Consider the following 16,260-nt stretch of genomic DNA (forward strand, 5'->3'; position numbering starts at 1 on the left):
ACAATAGCCAAACTGTGGAAAGAGCCAAGATGTCCATCGACAGATGAATGGATAAAGAAGAAGTGGTATATATATACAATGGAATATTATGCAGCCATCAAAAGGAATGAGATCTTGCCATTTGCAACGACGTGTATAGAACTGGAGGGTATTATGTTGAGTGAAATAAGTCAAACAGAGAAAGAGATGTATCATATGATCTCACTGATATGAGGAATTCTTAATTGTAGGAAACAAATTGAGGGTTGCTGGAGTGGGGGGTGGGGTGGGAGGGATGGGGTGACTGGGTGATAGACACTGGGGAGGGTAAATGCTGCTCTGGTAAGCGCTGTGAATTGTGCGAGACTGTTGAATCTCAGATCTGTATCTCTGAAACAAATAATGCAATATATGTTAAGAAAAAAAAAAAACAGAAGAAGAAGGTAGCGGGAGGGGAAGAATGAAGCGGGGGAAATCGGAGGGGTAGACGAACCATGAGAGATGATGAACTCTGAAAAACAAACAGGGTTCTGGAGGGGAGGAGGGTGGGAGGATGGGTTAGCCTGGTGGTGGGTGTTGAGGAGGGCACATTCTGCACGGAGCACTGGGTGTTATGCACAAACAATGAATCATGGAACACTTCATCTAAAACTAATGATGTAATGTATGGGGATTAACATAAGAATTAAATAAATAAATAAATAAATAAATAAATAAATAAATAAATAAATAAAGTTACCACACATTGCCAAGCTAAAAAAAAAAAAAAAGACAACTAAATGAAACAGGCATAAGCAATATGCCTGATAAAGATTTTAAAGTAATGATTGTAAAGATAATGGGCAGGAGAAAAGAGTAGAATAACTCAATGAGACCTTCAATAAGGACAAACAAAAAATATAAGAAAGAAGCAATCATATTTAAAGAATATGATAACTGAAATTAAAAAAACACACACACACACAAAGACTAGATGGAATCAGCAGCAGATCAGTAGATATACAAGAATGTACCAATGATTTGTAACATAAGGTAATGTAAAACATTCAAACTGAATGACTAAAAGAGAAAGAAAAAATGAAATTTGAAGATAGGTTAAGGGATCTCTTGGACAACATCAAGGGAACAAATACATTATAGAATCCCCAGAAGAAGAGAGGGAAAGGGATAGAAAAATATTGAAAGAAATATTACTGAAAAATCTCCTAACACAGGGAAGGAAATAAACATCGAAGTCCAAGAAGCACTGAGAATTTCACGCAAGATGAACCCAAAGATGTCCACACCATGACAAAAATAATTAAAATGTCAGAAGTTAAAGATACAGAACCTTAAAGGAGTAAGAGAAAAGCAAAAAATTACCTATGAGGGAAAACATATAAGGCTTCAGCAGAATCTTTTCAGGCCAGAAGGGAATGCAATGATATATTCAAAGCACTGAAAAGAAATACCTACAACCAAGAATACTGTACCTGACAAGGTTATTCAGATTTGATTGAGAGATAAAGAATTTCACAAACAAAAAATAAAACAGCTTATCACCACTAAACCAGTTATATAAAAAATGATAAAGGGACTTTTTAAGTGAAAAAAAAAATAGTCCTAATTAGAGATAAGAAAATTACTAAAAAAAGTAAAAAAAGACTATATATAATATATAAATGACTATTATATGTATATGACTATGTACATATATATAAAACATGGAGGAAGGAGTAAAAAAAGAAGAGAAAAAAGAAAAAGAAATTGGTTTCTTAAAATGTCTTTGAACTTAAATGAAAAAACAATTAATATAGTTATTTACATAGGATATTATATACGAACCTTATAGTAAACACAAACCCAAAACCTATGATAGATGTATAAAAAAACAAAGAGAAGGAAATGTAACAAATAAAAACTAGGAATAAAAAGAAAGAGAACAAGAGAAGAAGAAAGGAACAAAGAAGAATTACAAAGACAACCAGAAAACAATTAACAAAATGACAATAAGTACATATCAAGAATTACTTTAAAAGTAAATGGCCTAGGGGAGCCTGGGTGGCTCAGTCGGTTAAGCATCTGCCTTCGGCTCAGGTCATGATCCCAGAGTCCTGGGATCAAGCCCCGCATTGGGGTCCCTGCTCGGTGGGAAGTCTGCTTCTCCCTCTCCCACTCCCCCTGCTTGTGTTCCCTCTCTTGCTGTGTCTCTCTTTGTCAAATAAATAAATAAAATCTTTAGAAACAATAAAAATAAAATAAAAGTAAATGGCCTAAATTATTTAATCAAAGACATAGGATGGTGGAATGGATTAAAAAAAAAATCTATATATATTCTGTTGACAAGAGATAGACTTCAGACCTACAGATAAAGAGACTGAAAGTGAAGGGATTAAAAAAAATCATATACTATGCAAATGGAAGCAAAAAAAAAAAAAACATGGCAGCAATACTGAAGTCAGAAAAAATGATTTATTTATTACTGTTAACAAGAGACAAAGAAAGGCATTACATAATGATACGTTACATAATGATACTCCAACAGGAGGTTGTAACAATTATAAATATCTACAGATCCAACACTGGACTACCTAAATACATAAATATTAACAGAAATAAAGGGAAAAATTGATGGCAACACAATGATAGTAAGGGACTTTACAACCCATTTACATCAATAGGTAGATCATCTGGGCAGAAAATCAACAAAGAAAATATGTTTTTGAATGACACATTGGACAAGATCAACATAAGAGGTATATACAAAACATTCCATCCAAAAACAATAGAATATTCATCCTTTTCAAGTTTTTTTTAAAGATTTTATTTATTTATTTGAGAGAGAGAGGATGAGAGACAGAGAGCATGAGAGGGAGGAGGGTCAGAGGGAGAAGCAGACTCCCTGCCGAGCAGGGAGCCCGATGCGAGACTCGATCCTGTGACTTCAGGATAATGACATGAGCCAAAGGCAGTCGCTTAACCAACTGAGCCACCCAGGTGCCCCATTCTTTTCAAGTTTGCATGGAACATTCTCCAGAACAGGTCACATGTTAGGACACAAAACAAGTCTCAATAAATTTAAGAAATTGAAATCATACCATACATCTTTTCCAATCACAACAGTATGAAACTAGAAATCTATCACAAGAGAAAAGACTAGAATAACCACAAACATGAATACATGGAGACTAAACAACATGACACTAAGAACCAATGAGTTAATCAAGCAGTCAAAGAAGAACTAAAAAATAAATAAATGGAGACAAATGAAAATGAAAACACAAAATCTTTGGGACACAGTGCAATCACTTCAAAGTAGGAAATATATTGGGATACAGGCCTATCTGAACAAACAAGAAAAAGCTCACATAAACAACTTAACTTTACATATAAAGGAACTAGAAAAACAACAACAAAAAATCCCAAGGTGAGTAAAAGGAAAGAAATAATAATCGTCAGAGGAAATAAATGGCATAGAAACTAAAAAAAAAAAAAAAAAAAAAAAAAAAAAAAAAAAAAAATCAATGAAACCGAGAGCTAGTTCTTTTTTTTTTTTTTTTAAGATTTTATTTATTTATTTGAGAGAGAGAGAATGAGAGACAGAGAGCATGAGAGGGAGGAGGGTCAGAGTGAGAAGCAGACTCCCCACCGAGCAGGGAGCCCGATGCGGGACTCGATCCAGGGACTCCAGGATCATGACCTGAGCCGAAGGCAGTCGCTTAACCAACTGAGCCACCCAGGCGCCCCCCCCAAGAGCTAGTTCTTTGAAAAGGTAAACAAAATTGATAAATTCTTAGCCAGACTCATCGAGGAAAAAAAAAAGAGAGAAAGGACCCAAATAAATAAAATAAGAATTTAGAGAGAAGTAACAAGCGACACAAGAGAAATACAAAGAATTATAATTGAATACTACAAAAATTTATGTATCAACAAATTAGACAACCTAGAAGACATGGATAAATTCTTAGAAACAATCTTTTAAAACCAAATCAGAAAGAAATAGAAAATCTGAACAGACCAATTTCTAGTAGTGAAATTGAGTCAGTAATAAAAAAAAAACTACCAAGAAATAAAAGTCCTGGGCTAGATGGCTTCACAGGTGAATTATACCAAACCTTTGAAGAAGATTTAATACCTAGTCTCAAAATACCCTAAAAAATAGAAAAAGGAGGAAAACATCCAAATACATTCTACCAGGCTAGAATTATACTGATACCAAAACCAAAGACACTTACAAAAAGAAAACTGCAGGTCTATTTACCTAGTGAACACAGAAGCAAAAATTCCGACCAAAATATTAGCAAATTGCATTAAAAAATGCATAAAAAGATCAGTCACCACAATCAAATGGGTATACCCAAATTTATTTTGGGTATGCAAGGGTGGTTGAATATTTGTAAATCAATCAACATAATATACCACATCAACAAAACAAAGGAAAAAAATCATATGATCATTTCAATAGATGCAAAAAAAAAAAGCAGTTGACAAAGTACGACATACATTCATGATAAAATCTCTCAACAAGGTGGGTTTAGAGGGAACATATCTCAACATAATAAAAGCCATATGTGAAAAATGCACAGCTATCATACTGAAAGGTGAAAACTAACAGCTTTTGCTCTAAGATCAGAAATTAGACATAAATGTCTACCTTCACTACTTTTATTTAGCATAGTTTTGAAGTGTTATCCATAGCAATCAGACAAGAAAAAGAAATAAGAGGCATTCATATTGGTAAAGACGTTAAATTCTCACTATTTGGAAATGACATGAATATAGAATAAAAATCTGAAAGATTCCATCAAAAAACTACTAGAACTGATAAATGTGTTCAGTAAAGTTGCAGGATACAAAATACCCAAAAATCAGTAACATTTCTAAACACTAGTAACAAAGTAGTAGGAAGAGATATTAAGAAAAAAAGCAATTACATTTTCACCCCAAATTATAAAATATCTAAAAATAAACTTAATCAAGAAGGTGAAAGACAGTACTCTGAAATCTATAAAACATTGATGAAAGATAATGAAGATGACACAAATGGGAAGATATTTTATGCTAATGGATGGAAGAACCAATATTGTTAAAATGTCCACACTACTCAAAGTAATCTACAGGTTAAGGAAATCCCTATCAAAATGCCAACATTTTTCACAGTACTAGAACAAATTAATACTAAAATTTGTATGGAACTATAAAAGACTCCAAAGAGCCAAAACAATCTTGAGAAAAAAAATAACAAAGCTAGAGATAGTACAATTCCAGATTTCAAGATACACCACAAATCTTTAGTAATCAAAACAATATAGTATTAACACAAAAATAGATATATATCAATGTAAAAAATATAGAGCCCAGAAATAACAAAAAGGGCAGAAATATACAATAGGCAAAAGAAAGTCTCTTCAATAAACAGTGCTGGAAATACTGGACAGCTAAATGTAAAAGAATGTTACTGGACCACCTATTAACAGCAAACACAAAAATAAACTTGTAATGGATTAAAGACCTAAATGTGAGACCTGAAACCATAAAAATCCTAGAAGAAAACACAGACAATAATTTCTCTGACATCAACCATAGCAAAATTTCTCTAGATATGTCCCCTAAGTCAAGATTAGATAGATAGATAGATAGATAGATGATAGATAGATAGATGATAGATAGATAGATAGATAGATAGATGATGATAGATGATAGATAAATGATGATGATAGATGATGATAGATAGATAGATAGATGATAGATGATAGATGGATAGATAGATAGATAGATAGATAGATAGATAGATAGATAGATAGTAGATGATAGATGATAGATAGGTGATAGAGATGTTACACACACACACACACGGACTGGAATATTATGCAACCATAAGAAAGGATGAGATCTTGCCATTTTAGACAGCATGGGTTATGCTAAGTGAAATAAATCAGGCTGAGAGTTAAATGCCATATAATTTCACTTATATGTGGAATCTCAAAAAATAAATTCACAAACAAAAAGCAGAATCAGACCTATAAATACAGGGAACTGATAGTTGACAGTCATGGGAATAAAAGGCATAGCATAAGGATAATAATTATATTGTAAAAGTAATGTATTGGAACAGATGAAAGCTACACTTGTGAACATAACATAATGTATAAACTTGTGAAATCACTATGTTGTACAACTGAAACTAATGTAAAATTGCATCAACTACACTAAAAAAATCCTCAAAGTGTTACAATGGAAGTCCTATTAACAATATTATTATTTTTACCCATAGTATAAATTAAAAATATTTTTGTTATATGTTTATTAATGTTTATAATACAAACTCTATTTATTATGATATCAAATAATACATAGGAAATATACAGTATTTTGGCATGTTTTAAAATTTATGTTACTTTTTTATTGAAGTATAGTTGACATACAATATTATATTAGTTTCGGATGTAGAACATAGTGATTTAACAATTCTACATATTATGCAGTGCTCACCACAGTAAGTGCAGTTATCATCTGTCAGTATAGTACATTATTAAAATATTATTGACTATATTCCCTGTGCTATACATCTCATCCCTGTTATTTATTTAAAATGGAAATTTTGTACCTCTTAATCCTCTTTACTTATTTTGTTCATCCTGCCACCCTCTTCGCCTCTGGCAACCACCAGCTTGTTCTCTGTACTTAAGAGTCTGTTTCTATTTTTGTTTATTCATTGTTTTTTTTTCTTGATTCCACATATAAGTAAAATCATATAACATTTTTTATTTCTTTATCTGACTTATTTTACTTTGCATAATACCTTCTAGGTCCATCCATGTTGCTGCAAATGGCAAGGTTTATTTTTTTTTTATGGTTGAGTAATATTCCATTATATATATACTACATCTTCTTTAGCCATTCATCTATGGATGGACAGTTGGGTTACTTCCATATCTTAGCTATTATAAATAATGCTGCAGTAAACATAATGGTTCATATATCTATTTTAATTAATCTTTTTGTTTTCCTCAAGTAAATATCCAAAAGTGGAATTACTGCATCTTATGGTACTTCTATTTTTAGTTTTTGAAGGAACCTCTATACTGTTTTCCACAGTAGTTGCAGCAGTTTACATTCCTATCAACAGTGTTCAAGTGTTTACTTTCTCCACATCCTCACACTTATTTTTTGTCTTTTTGATACCAGGCATTCTCACTCGTATATTATATTGTATCATATTATAAATTATATTATGTTATTATTGACATATTACTATTATTAGTTATTATTAACTAGAAAATTTTAATTGAAACTTTTTTTTAACAGGCAAGAAATAAACATCAGAACAAATGATAATTCCATATCAAGTAAGAATTGAGTCTTTAAAGTTCAATATTATTTAGATTATATTTAAAAGTATTTTAGGGACAAAGGACTAGTATCTTCAGTTCAATGTTATACACCATAAAGTGCCCTGATTTTTTTCTTAATATTTAAAAGAACCTATATGTATGTGTATATGTGTATGTATGTTGGAATGTGTGTGTGTTTAAAATATTTCTGACCTTGATGTGGGTTTGTACTAGCTATTTTAAAGGAAATAGTTTGTTCTTCCTCATTATAAAAACCAACCTTAATTGCATAAGTTTTCCTTTTATTTAAAATCCACAATTATAAAACTCAAAGTAGAGAAAAAATAGTCAAAATGATGAAAGTGGACATTTTATTTTGTTGAACAGCTACAATTTAAGGAAAGTTCTCCTTATATATTGAGCTGATATCTGCCTGCACTGGTACAAATTTTACCCACTGGATCTAGTCCTCCTCTTAGGAAATACATAGAATTCTCTAACATTGTAATTAATAGCACGGACTCTGAGCCAAACTATCTGTCTTTGAATCTCAGCTCTTTCACTTTATGATTTTTGGCAAGCGATTTAACTTCTCTCAGTGCTTCATTTTTGTACATCTATAAAATGGAAGCAATTATAAATTATATCTAATTCAAAGGGTTGCTGTGATAATTAAATGTGCTTAAAACAGTCTGAGAAATAGTAAGCACTATATAAGTGTTAGCAGTTGCAGCTATTCTGTTATTACTATTGCTACTACACTTTCATATAACAGTTCTTTAAATATTTGAATGTAGTGATCACATCTCTCATTAGTCTCCTTATCTCCAGGAGAACTATTCTGAGTTATCTCATCATTTCTTCTTTTGATGTTAGAACTTCCACATAGTATGATCACTTTATTCTGGATGTCTTCAAAGGTGTATATGCCATTCTTTAAATAGGGTTCCCTGAACTAAAATCAGGATTTGGGTTTGTAGCCTTAATTTCTGTGGCTTAGATGTCATTGAGGTCAGAGGAGCACTAAAATAAATTATTAGATTTAATCAATAGAGACTTTACTGACTACGCTCTGCATTGTGCTATCATGGGGTTATAGAAGACATATTGTCTGCCACAGAACCAAAATGACATAAAGAAAAACCAAAATAGAGATGTTTGAAAGGACACATCAAATCTTTCTCTGTTTTCCATTCCTACTGTTTGTATTATTTTAACTATTATGATTTAAGTGAAAATTGTGAAAACTAGTTTAATCTAGAAAATAAAATTACAAATGTAAGTTTACACATAATTTAGCCCTAAATGAAGAAATCAGCTTTTATTTTCCCTAACTGATATGCAAATAAACTATAGACTCGAGAGGGGAAAGCTATATTTTAAGTTATAATTTATCTTAAACAATATATTTCTTACTCAAGAATATTTCAGTGCTGATAAAAGTCTATTAATTGCAAATTGTTCATTTTCCTCACTCATTTTAGTCAATGAATCAAGCAGAAAATTATGGAATCAAGATTATTTTACTTTGACATTTCCCAAACCACTCCAGCCAGGTAGAAAAAAGAGATCAAGACCTTCAGAATCACAAATCTCAGTTCCTGTAAGTATTGAAAATGTCATTTTTAACTAAATCTAAGATTATTTAATATATAAATATAAATTTAAAAATATGTAATTTGAATTTTACTTCCTTTTGGAAGCAGATATTTTTAAATTTATAATTCCCTGTACAACAGATTACCCCATCTGTTTCAGATAAATTTTATTTATACATAATTCTCCTTTTCAAAAGCATTATATAGCTATTAGGCTATGTAAGCTACAGAACCTAATGCTGCAACTAGTGGGATCTCTCAGGAAATGTTTACCAGTTGCAAAAACATCTAAACTGAATCTTAGAATATGAACCAATGTTTATGAGGTTTCAGGGCCTCTCCATTTTCTTTAATCTGGCACTCAGGATACTAGATACTGGGACATTCAAACTCTCTACCTCTTTTATTAAGTGCCATTATCTTATTAATAAGGAAAAGGAAAAACTAGCTTACAAATAGAGAAGATGATGGAGATGTTTGAAAGGAAACATCAAATCTTTCTCTATTTTCCATTCCTACTCTTTGTGTTATTTTAACTACTGTGATTTAAATGAGATCTGATATCACCCATCGTAATATCAAAATGAGTTTTAAAAGCATCACCCAAAGCAGAGTTACAGTCAATGCATTTATTCAAGTGTCATTCATTACATCTGTAGTGATCCAAGTTTCATGCTTCTCTTCATGGTCCTCCTTTAATTCTATATGACCATTTCATTGACTGGTGATGTCCCTAATGAATAAAGGACTATAAAAGATAAGTGCAAAATTAGTATATGTGTCCAGATTTGACAGATTTGGGGTTGAGACTTTAAAAAATTTTACTACCGCTACTCAAATTAATAGGATCAGATATTTGTTTCATTTTATGTCCTTGTTTTGAGAAATAATTCACATCAGGGCTCTCAGGCTCTTGATTTGATCAGAGATGTTGAAAGCAGGAATAAAAATCAGACCAAGGCCTGAAGCCTACAGTTATTACAAGAATCGTCATGACAAACTACAAGGGCATCAGCTTACTTCTGAGCTAACTTGGGGATGAAAGGTGCACAAAATGATTCAAAAGATCTATCCCATATAGGGATTGAAAAGGAATCCACTATCGGGTGCCTGGGTAGCTCAGTCGTTAAGCGTCTGCCTTCGGCTCAGGTCATGATCCCAGGGTCCTGGGATCGAGTCCCACATCGGGCTCCCTGCTCGACGGGAAGCGTGCTTTTCACTCTCCCACTCCCCCTGCTTGTGTTCCTGCTCTCGCTATCTCTCTCTCTGTCAAATAAATAAATAAAATCTTTAAAAAAAAAAAAGAAAAGAAAAGGAATCCACTATCAATGGTGAGGATGGGCCCTTAAATGTCATGGATCACTGTGGGCTTGCTCCAATCTCTATATAAGTCATTGAGAAAATCCTAAGGTTTAAAGTCATTTGGTTTCTAATATGGAGTTATCTCACATACAGAACACACATAGAATGTTGAAACTATTTTTTTTTCCATTTTAAGTAGATGGTTAATGAAAAACTAGACAATTTTTATGTTTCAGTATTAAAAAGATATAACTTATTTAAAAACATTTATCATTATTCTAACTAATCTTTTCAGAGACACGACAAAAAAAAATTAGAAGAAGTTCAGAAGCCAGTTTATATAAGGATAAGGCATTCTTTAAAAAAAATTTCCCAAAGGCCATCTGTTTATTTAACTGTCAGGAGACAGGCTCCATTCAGAAATCCTTATACTCTTAAAGCCCATACAGAAAATGGAGACTCTAAAAAGTCCAAAGATGACAAAAAAGGAAGAACTTTGCAGAGAAATTCCAAGAAAAACAAAGGCCCACATGAAACAACTATAGAATCTAAAATGATAAATGATGAGAAACTTAAAAGAGGAAATAAAGCAGATAAAACTCCATCAAAATTATCACGTAAAAGTGAACTATCTAAGGATTCAAAGTCCAAATTAGAAATAAACCCAGAATCCAGTGATTTTAAAGCTGTCTCAATGTATCCAAAAAAAGATAAGAGAGATTTGAAGAATTCCAAGGAGACAGATAACGAATTTATATGTGCAAAGAAGGATTCTAAAGACTCAAAGAACAATTCTGATGCCAAATCACAGACTTGTTCAAAAAATAGTTCAAATATGGATTTCATACTGTATTTAGAGGAGTCTGGTGCTGAATCTATGAAATGTGATATGGGGTTAAAGAATTACTCTCAGAATAATTCAAAGAAGCCTTCAAAGAAGGACACAAAAAAGGATGCAAAGAAAAGCTCTGATGCTGAATCTGTAGACTCAAAAGATGCAAAGAAAGATGCAAAGAAAGATAAGAAAGGTCCAAAGAAAGAGAAGAAGGATGCAAAGAAAGACACAGAGTCTACTGATGAAGAATCTGCAGACTCACAGGATGCAAAGAAAGAGCCAAAGAAGGCTAAGAAAGATTCAAAGAAAAGTGACAAGAAAAAAGATGCAAAAAAAGACACAGAGACTAGTGATGCAGAATCTGAAGACTCAAAGGATGCAAAGAAAGATTCAAAGAAGGCTAAGAAAGATTCAAAGAAAAGTGACAAGAAAAAGGATACAAAGAAGGATGCAGTGTCTACTGATGCCGAAACTGAGTCTGAATTGGAGACAAAGAATTGGAAGAAAGATGAAAAGAAGGAAAAGAAAGATTCAAAAAAAGATGACAAGAAAAAGGATGCCAAGAAGGATGTAGTGTCTACTGATGCTGATTCTGAATATGAATGGGATTCAAAAAAGGATAAAAAAGTTGAAAAAAAGGATAAGAGAAATTCAAAGAAAGATGACAAAAATAAGTTTTCAATGAAGTCTGAAGAGTCTACTGAAACTGAATCTGAATGGGATTCAAAAAAGGATAAGAGAAATTCAAAGAAAGATGACAAAAATAAGTTTGCAATGAAGTCTGAAGAGTCTACTGAAACTGAATCTGATTGGGAGTCAAAGAAGGATAAGTATGATTCAAAGAAGACTAAGAAAGATTCAAAGAAAGATGCCAAGAAACAGGATGCAAAGAAGGGCATAGAGTCTACTGATACAGAATCTGATGAATCTTTCAAGACAGACTCAAAGAAGCCTGAGACATTCGAAAGTTCAGATGCTGAATCTGAAGAGTCACTATATGAATTTGGGGCTAAAAAGAGAATTGCTGATGAATCAGATGCCACATCTACTGATTCAAAGAAGGAAGCACTGGAATTAAAGAGAGAATTCAAAATGTCATCCAAAAAGACTACATTCAAAGAAAAAGAAAAAAAAACAGGTACAGGTAGAGTTCCTCCATCAAGAGAAAGACCACCACTACCTCCTTGTGAGCCTTTGCTACCATCACCCAAGATCAAACGTCTCTGTCAGTGCAAGATGCCTCCTGCACCTCTAAAACCAAGATATGCTCCTTTGGTATGTTTACTGCGTTTTTAGAAAAAAATCGACTAAAAATGAAAAATATTTTAAAAGGTTGAATTTATATTTTCCTTAAGAGTAGTTCAATTTTACTGGAATATTGACAAGTTAGGGACTAACAGATAAGAAAGAATAATTCAAAAGGACTCAAAAGAGTTGAAAAACAAATGTCAAAAAGTTAATAATATTTAGACTGAAACAGAGAGCAGGCTTGTGACTTAAGAAAACATTTAAAATTATTTGTAAAGAGAATACAATTACAAGAGTGGTTAAATGTTCTTAAGAAGGAATAAAAGAATGAAAATTGACTAAAACTTCTATAGGGGCAGATTTTAATGAGATAGAAAGACATTTCCTAAGAAGTTGCTAAATATAGTAAAAACTCAACCAAAATCCAGACATAGTACAGTAAAAACATAACATACAAGGATTCAAATATGCAAATTAAATTACTTAATCTATAGCTGAACTAAACTTCTTTATAAGTCATCATTCTTACTGATAATCAGGGAAATAATTTAACTTGCCAGGGGTAACGAGATCCGTTCTGGTTTATAACAGTCTCTTTCAGGTTAATTTGCTCTCTTTGAGAGTAAATGCTCTGTAAATTTAGTTTCTTTTCTTTTCTCCAGAGGATCTCCTCTTTCATTCCCCTTCCTCCAAAATCTGGCTATAAGGGGAAGCTTAGGTGGACATCTCAATTTGAATGTAGGGGCTCCTGTTCCCCATGTTCTCCACCCTTACTGGCTCTTTCTGATCTTTGGTTGTGACATAATTCATTTGCATGGTTTCTGGGCATCAATCTCTGTGTCCTCTGCTTTCACACAGTGTTTATTGCCAATTCTCAGCATGACAGGACTGATGCCCTGTGTTCTGCTAAATTCAGAGCTTCTGTAGATATTGCTGAGTCTTAACCTTGAGCTTCTCATGTTAATTAAATTCCTCCCTTCCCCCTCTTCCTCCCTGTTCTTTTAGGCTTATTTCTTCTCAAGGGGCTTCTACTTCCTCTTCTAATCTCATGGGGATCTCCCTTTACTTTTTATTCCAAGTTTTTTTCTATCCTTGGTTTATAATAAAATTTTATGTATATATATCCATTTTTCTCTTCATATATTTTTCTATTTTTATTTAGATATCTTTTTTTTCATTTCTGTCAGAAAGTCTGGACTTTAAGTCCAAAGCTGATTAATGACGTTATTGCTAAATGGTAAGTCTTAGGGGCTGAATCAATGGGTGAGTAGCCATTAGGGCAGCAAGCTTTACAAGAAATGAGGATGTATTGGTGGATAAATTTTAAGGCAAAGGAAAAGAAAGACCCCCAAGTAGCTGGATTATTTTCCATGAGAAGTGTTTATGAAAAAAATAAGTAAAATATAAGAAAACAGGTTGGGGACATGGATTGATTTTAATTATAAAAGAAAACCTTTCAGGGTAAGTTATGGGCTTTTTTACATTCAGACAAAGTCTCTTTAATAAGCTTCCATATGCGTAACTACCATATAGTCAGGCTTTTCCTTCTCTATCACTCTACTGAAACTGCTCTTTTCAAGATTTACTAAATACCTTCTTGTGGCCACATCCATTTGTTTCTCCTCTCTCATCTTATTCTACAATGCAACATCATTTAAAATAACCTCTCTCCTTCTAAAAATATGTACTTTATTTGGGGCGCCTGGGTGGCTCAGTTGGTTAAGCGACTGTCTTCAGCTCAGGTCATGATCCTGGAGTCCCGGGATCAAGTCCCGCATCGGGCTCCCTGCTCGGCGGGGAGTCTGCTTCTCCCTCTGACCTTCCTCCCTCTCATGCTCTCTGTCTCTCATTCTCTCTCTCTCAAATAAATAAATAAAATCTTTAAAAAAAATAAAAATAAATAAATAAATAAAAATATTTACTTTACTTGATTTCTAGGACTCTACTATCCTGTTTTCTTCCTACTTACTGGTAGTTTCTGCCACCTTTATTGTATCCCCCTCTTCCTCATCTTTGATGTTGCAATGACCTAAGACTTGGTTCCTGACCTTTTCTATCTACAACCCTCTCTTGGTAAATCCATCTAATCCAATGGCTTTAAATATCATCTATGTTTTAATTACTTCAAAATTAATATGCTTAGCTCTGATCTTTCCATTGAAGTGTAAATTCCTTTATCTAACCACGTACTTGAAATGTTCAGTGTGAATTCTGCTAGGCATCTCAAAAGTAACATAACAACTCTCAACCCATTCCAAAATCTATACCTCCCCAGTCTTTTCCATTTTAGTAAATACCCACTTGATCTTTTAAAACCTGGATATCATCTGTGATTCTATCCATTTCCTCATCCCCCACATATGATCAATCAGTAAAACTTCTTTACTTTACCTCCAAAATATATCCTGAATCTGTCCACATCTCTGCATCTCAACTACTACTACTTTAACAGTTTCAATCATCATCTTTCTTGAAATACTGCAAGAGTTTCTAAGTAGTCTTGCTATCTCTATTCTCTCCTGCTTCAAACACTCCAGTAGTTCCCCATTACCTTCAGAATAAAGCTCAAACTTCTTACCTTGGTTTTCAATGCCTACATTATCTAGACCATACCTATTTTCCACCCTCATTTTGTACCACTTTTCCACTTTTCTTACATAATTTAGCCAAACTAGCATTTTTTTTGTTTGTTTCTCATAAGCACCAAGATTGTTTTTTGTTTTGTTTTGTTTTGTTTTTCCAAGGCATTATGTATGCTGTTTCTTCTGCTTGGACTGTTGCTCCACAGATCTTTCCCTGACTAAACATTCTCACCATGTATTATGTCAGGCTAAATTGTCTCTTCAGAGAAGCCTTCCCTGGTTACCATATCTTATGTTATCGCCTTCCCCAGCAAGTGTCCAGTCAGTTTCCTAAGCCTGAATCCTATTTATTTCTCTTCATAGAATGCATCTTTATCTTAAACTCCATATTTATTCATTGTTCATTAATTGTATTCACAATAAGAATTTAGGCTCCATACAGGCAGTGAGCTTTATTTGTTTTTTCACTCCTGTATTCACAGTTCCAAAAGCAGCACATAGGATATATTTGATTGGTTAAGAATATGGTTTCTTTAAAGAGCTGCAGATCATATGACACTAATGGACTTTCTGACATGTTTTTCCAAGCATTTCTACTCCTACAAAATGAACAAAAACAAGGCATATTAAAAGGGGGTGAGGAGTCACAAAAGGGAACCGTGCATTCTAAGTGGAAGTCTCAAAAGGATATATATATATATAATTTCTCATTCCTGTCTGGGGAATTTATGAGCAAACTGTGTTAATGGGTCTTAGGTCTCTTTTAGTATAGGCTCAAAGAACCATACTCTTACCACTCCTGAATCTTAGTGATTCTCATAACAGAATCATAAGGCTAATGCCATGTTTCAGGGTCACCTCTGTTTATATTCCTGGATTAAAAGAATTCACTTTTGAAATTATGTTGGTAAAGCATGCCATGATTCAGAACCATGAATGAAAAAAAAAATTAATTCAAGTATAATTAACATACAGTGTTATATTAGTTCCAGGTATACAATATAATGATTTAAAAATTCTATATTTTCTCAGTACTCATCAAGATAAGTGTACTCTTAATCCCCTTCACTTATTTCACCCATCCCCCACCTCACCTCTGAAAACTACCAGTTTATTCTCTATATTTAAGGATCTGTTTTTATCCATTTTTTTCTGTTTTTTAAATTCCACATATGAGCGAAACATATGGTATTTGTGTTTCTCTGATTGACTTATTTCATTTAGCGTTATACGCTCTAGGTCCATCCATGTTGTTACAAATGGGAAGATTTCATTTCTTTTTTTATGGCTGAGTAATATTCCATTGTATAAATATACTAGTTCTTTTCATTAATCAAAGGACACTTGGGATGGTACCATATCTTGAATAACGTAAACAATGCTGCAATAAACATTGGGGTACA

General features: G+C 33.0%; 1 protein-coding gene across 1 annotated transcript in view; it reads left to right on the forward strand.

Moving 5' to 3' along the window:
• Positions 1-15,797, forward strand: part of CYLC1 (cylicin 1) — a 28,378-nt gene extending 12,581 nt beyond the window's left edge. The window contains exons 2-7 of the mRNA XM_045869053.2: positions 7,267-7,307; positions 8,777-8,895; positions 10,488-11,701; positions 11,768-12,302; positions 13,463-13,512; positions 15,710-15,797. Coding sequence (XP_045725009.2) covers positions 7,267-7,307; positions 8,777-8,895; positions 10,488-11,701; positions 11,768-12,302; positions 13,463-13,512; positions 15,710-15,797 — 2,047 coding nt within the window. The remainder of the gene's footprint in view (positions 1-7,266; positions 7,308-8,776; positions 8,896-10,487; positions 11,702-11,767; positions 12,303-13,462; positions 13,513-15,709) is intronic.
• Positions 15,798-16,260: the final 463 nt, after the last annotated feature.

Source organism: Mirounga angustirostris, unplaced genomic scaffold (genome assembly GCF_029215605.1).
Source record: "Mirounga angustirostris isolate CCGP_5_RB_7025 unplaced genomic scaffold, mMirAng1.0.hap1 SCAF_11, whole genome shotgun sequence".
Classification (NCBI taxonomy): Eukaryota; Metazoa; Chordata; class Mammalia; order Carnivora; family Phocidae; genus Mirounga; species Mirounga angustirostris.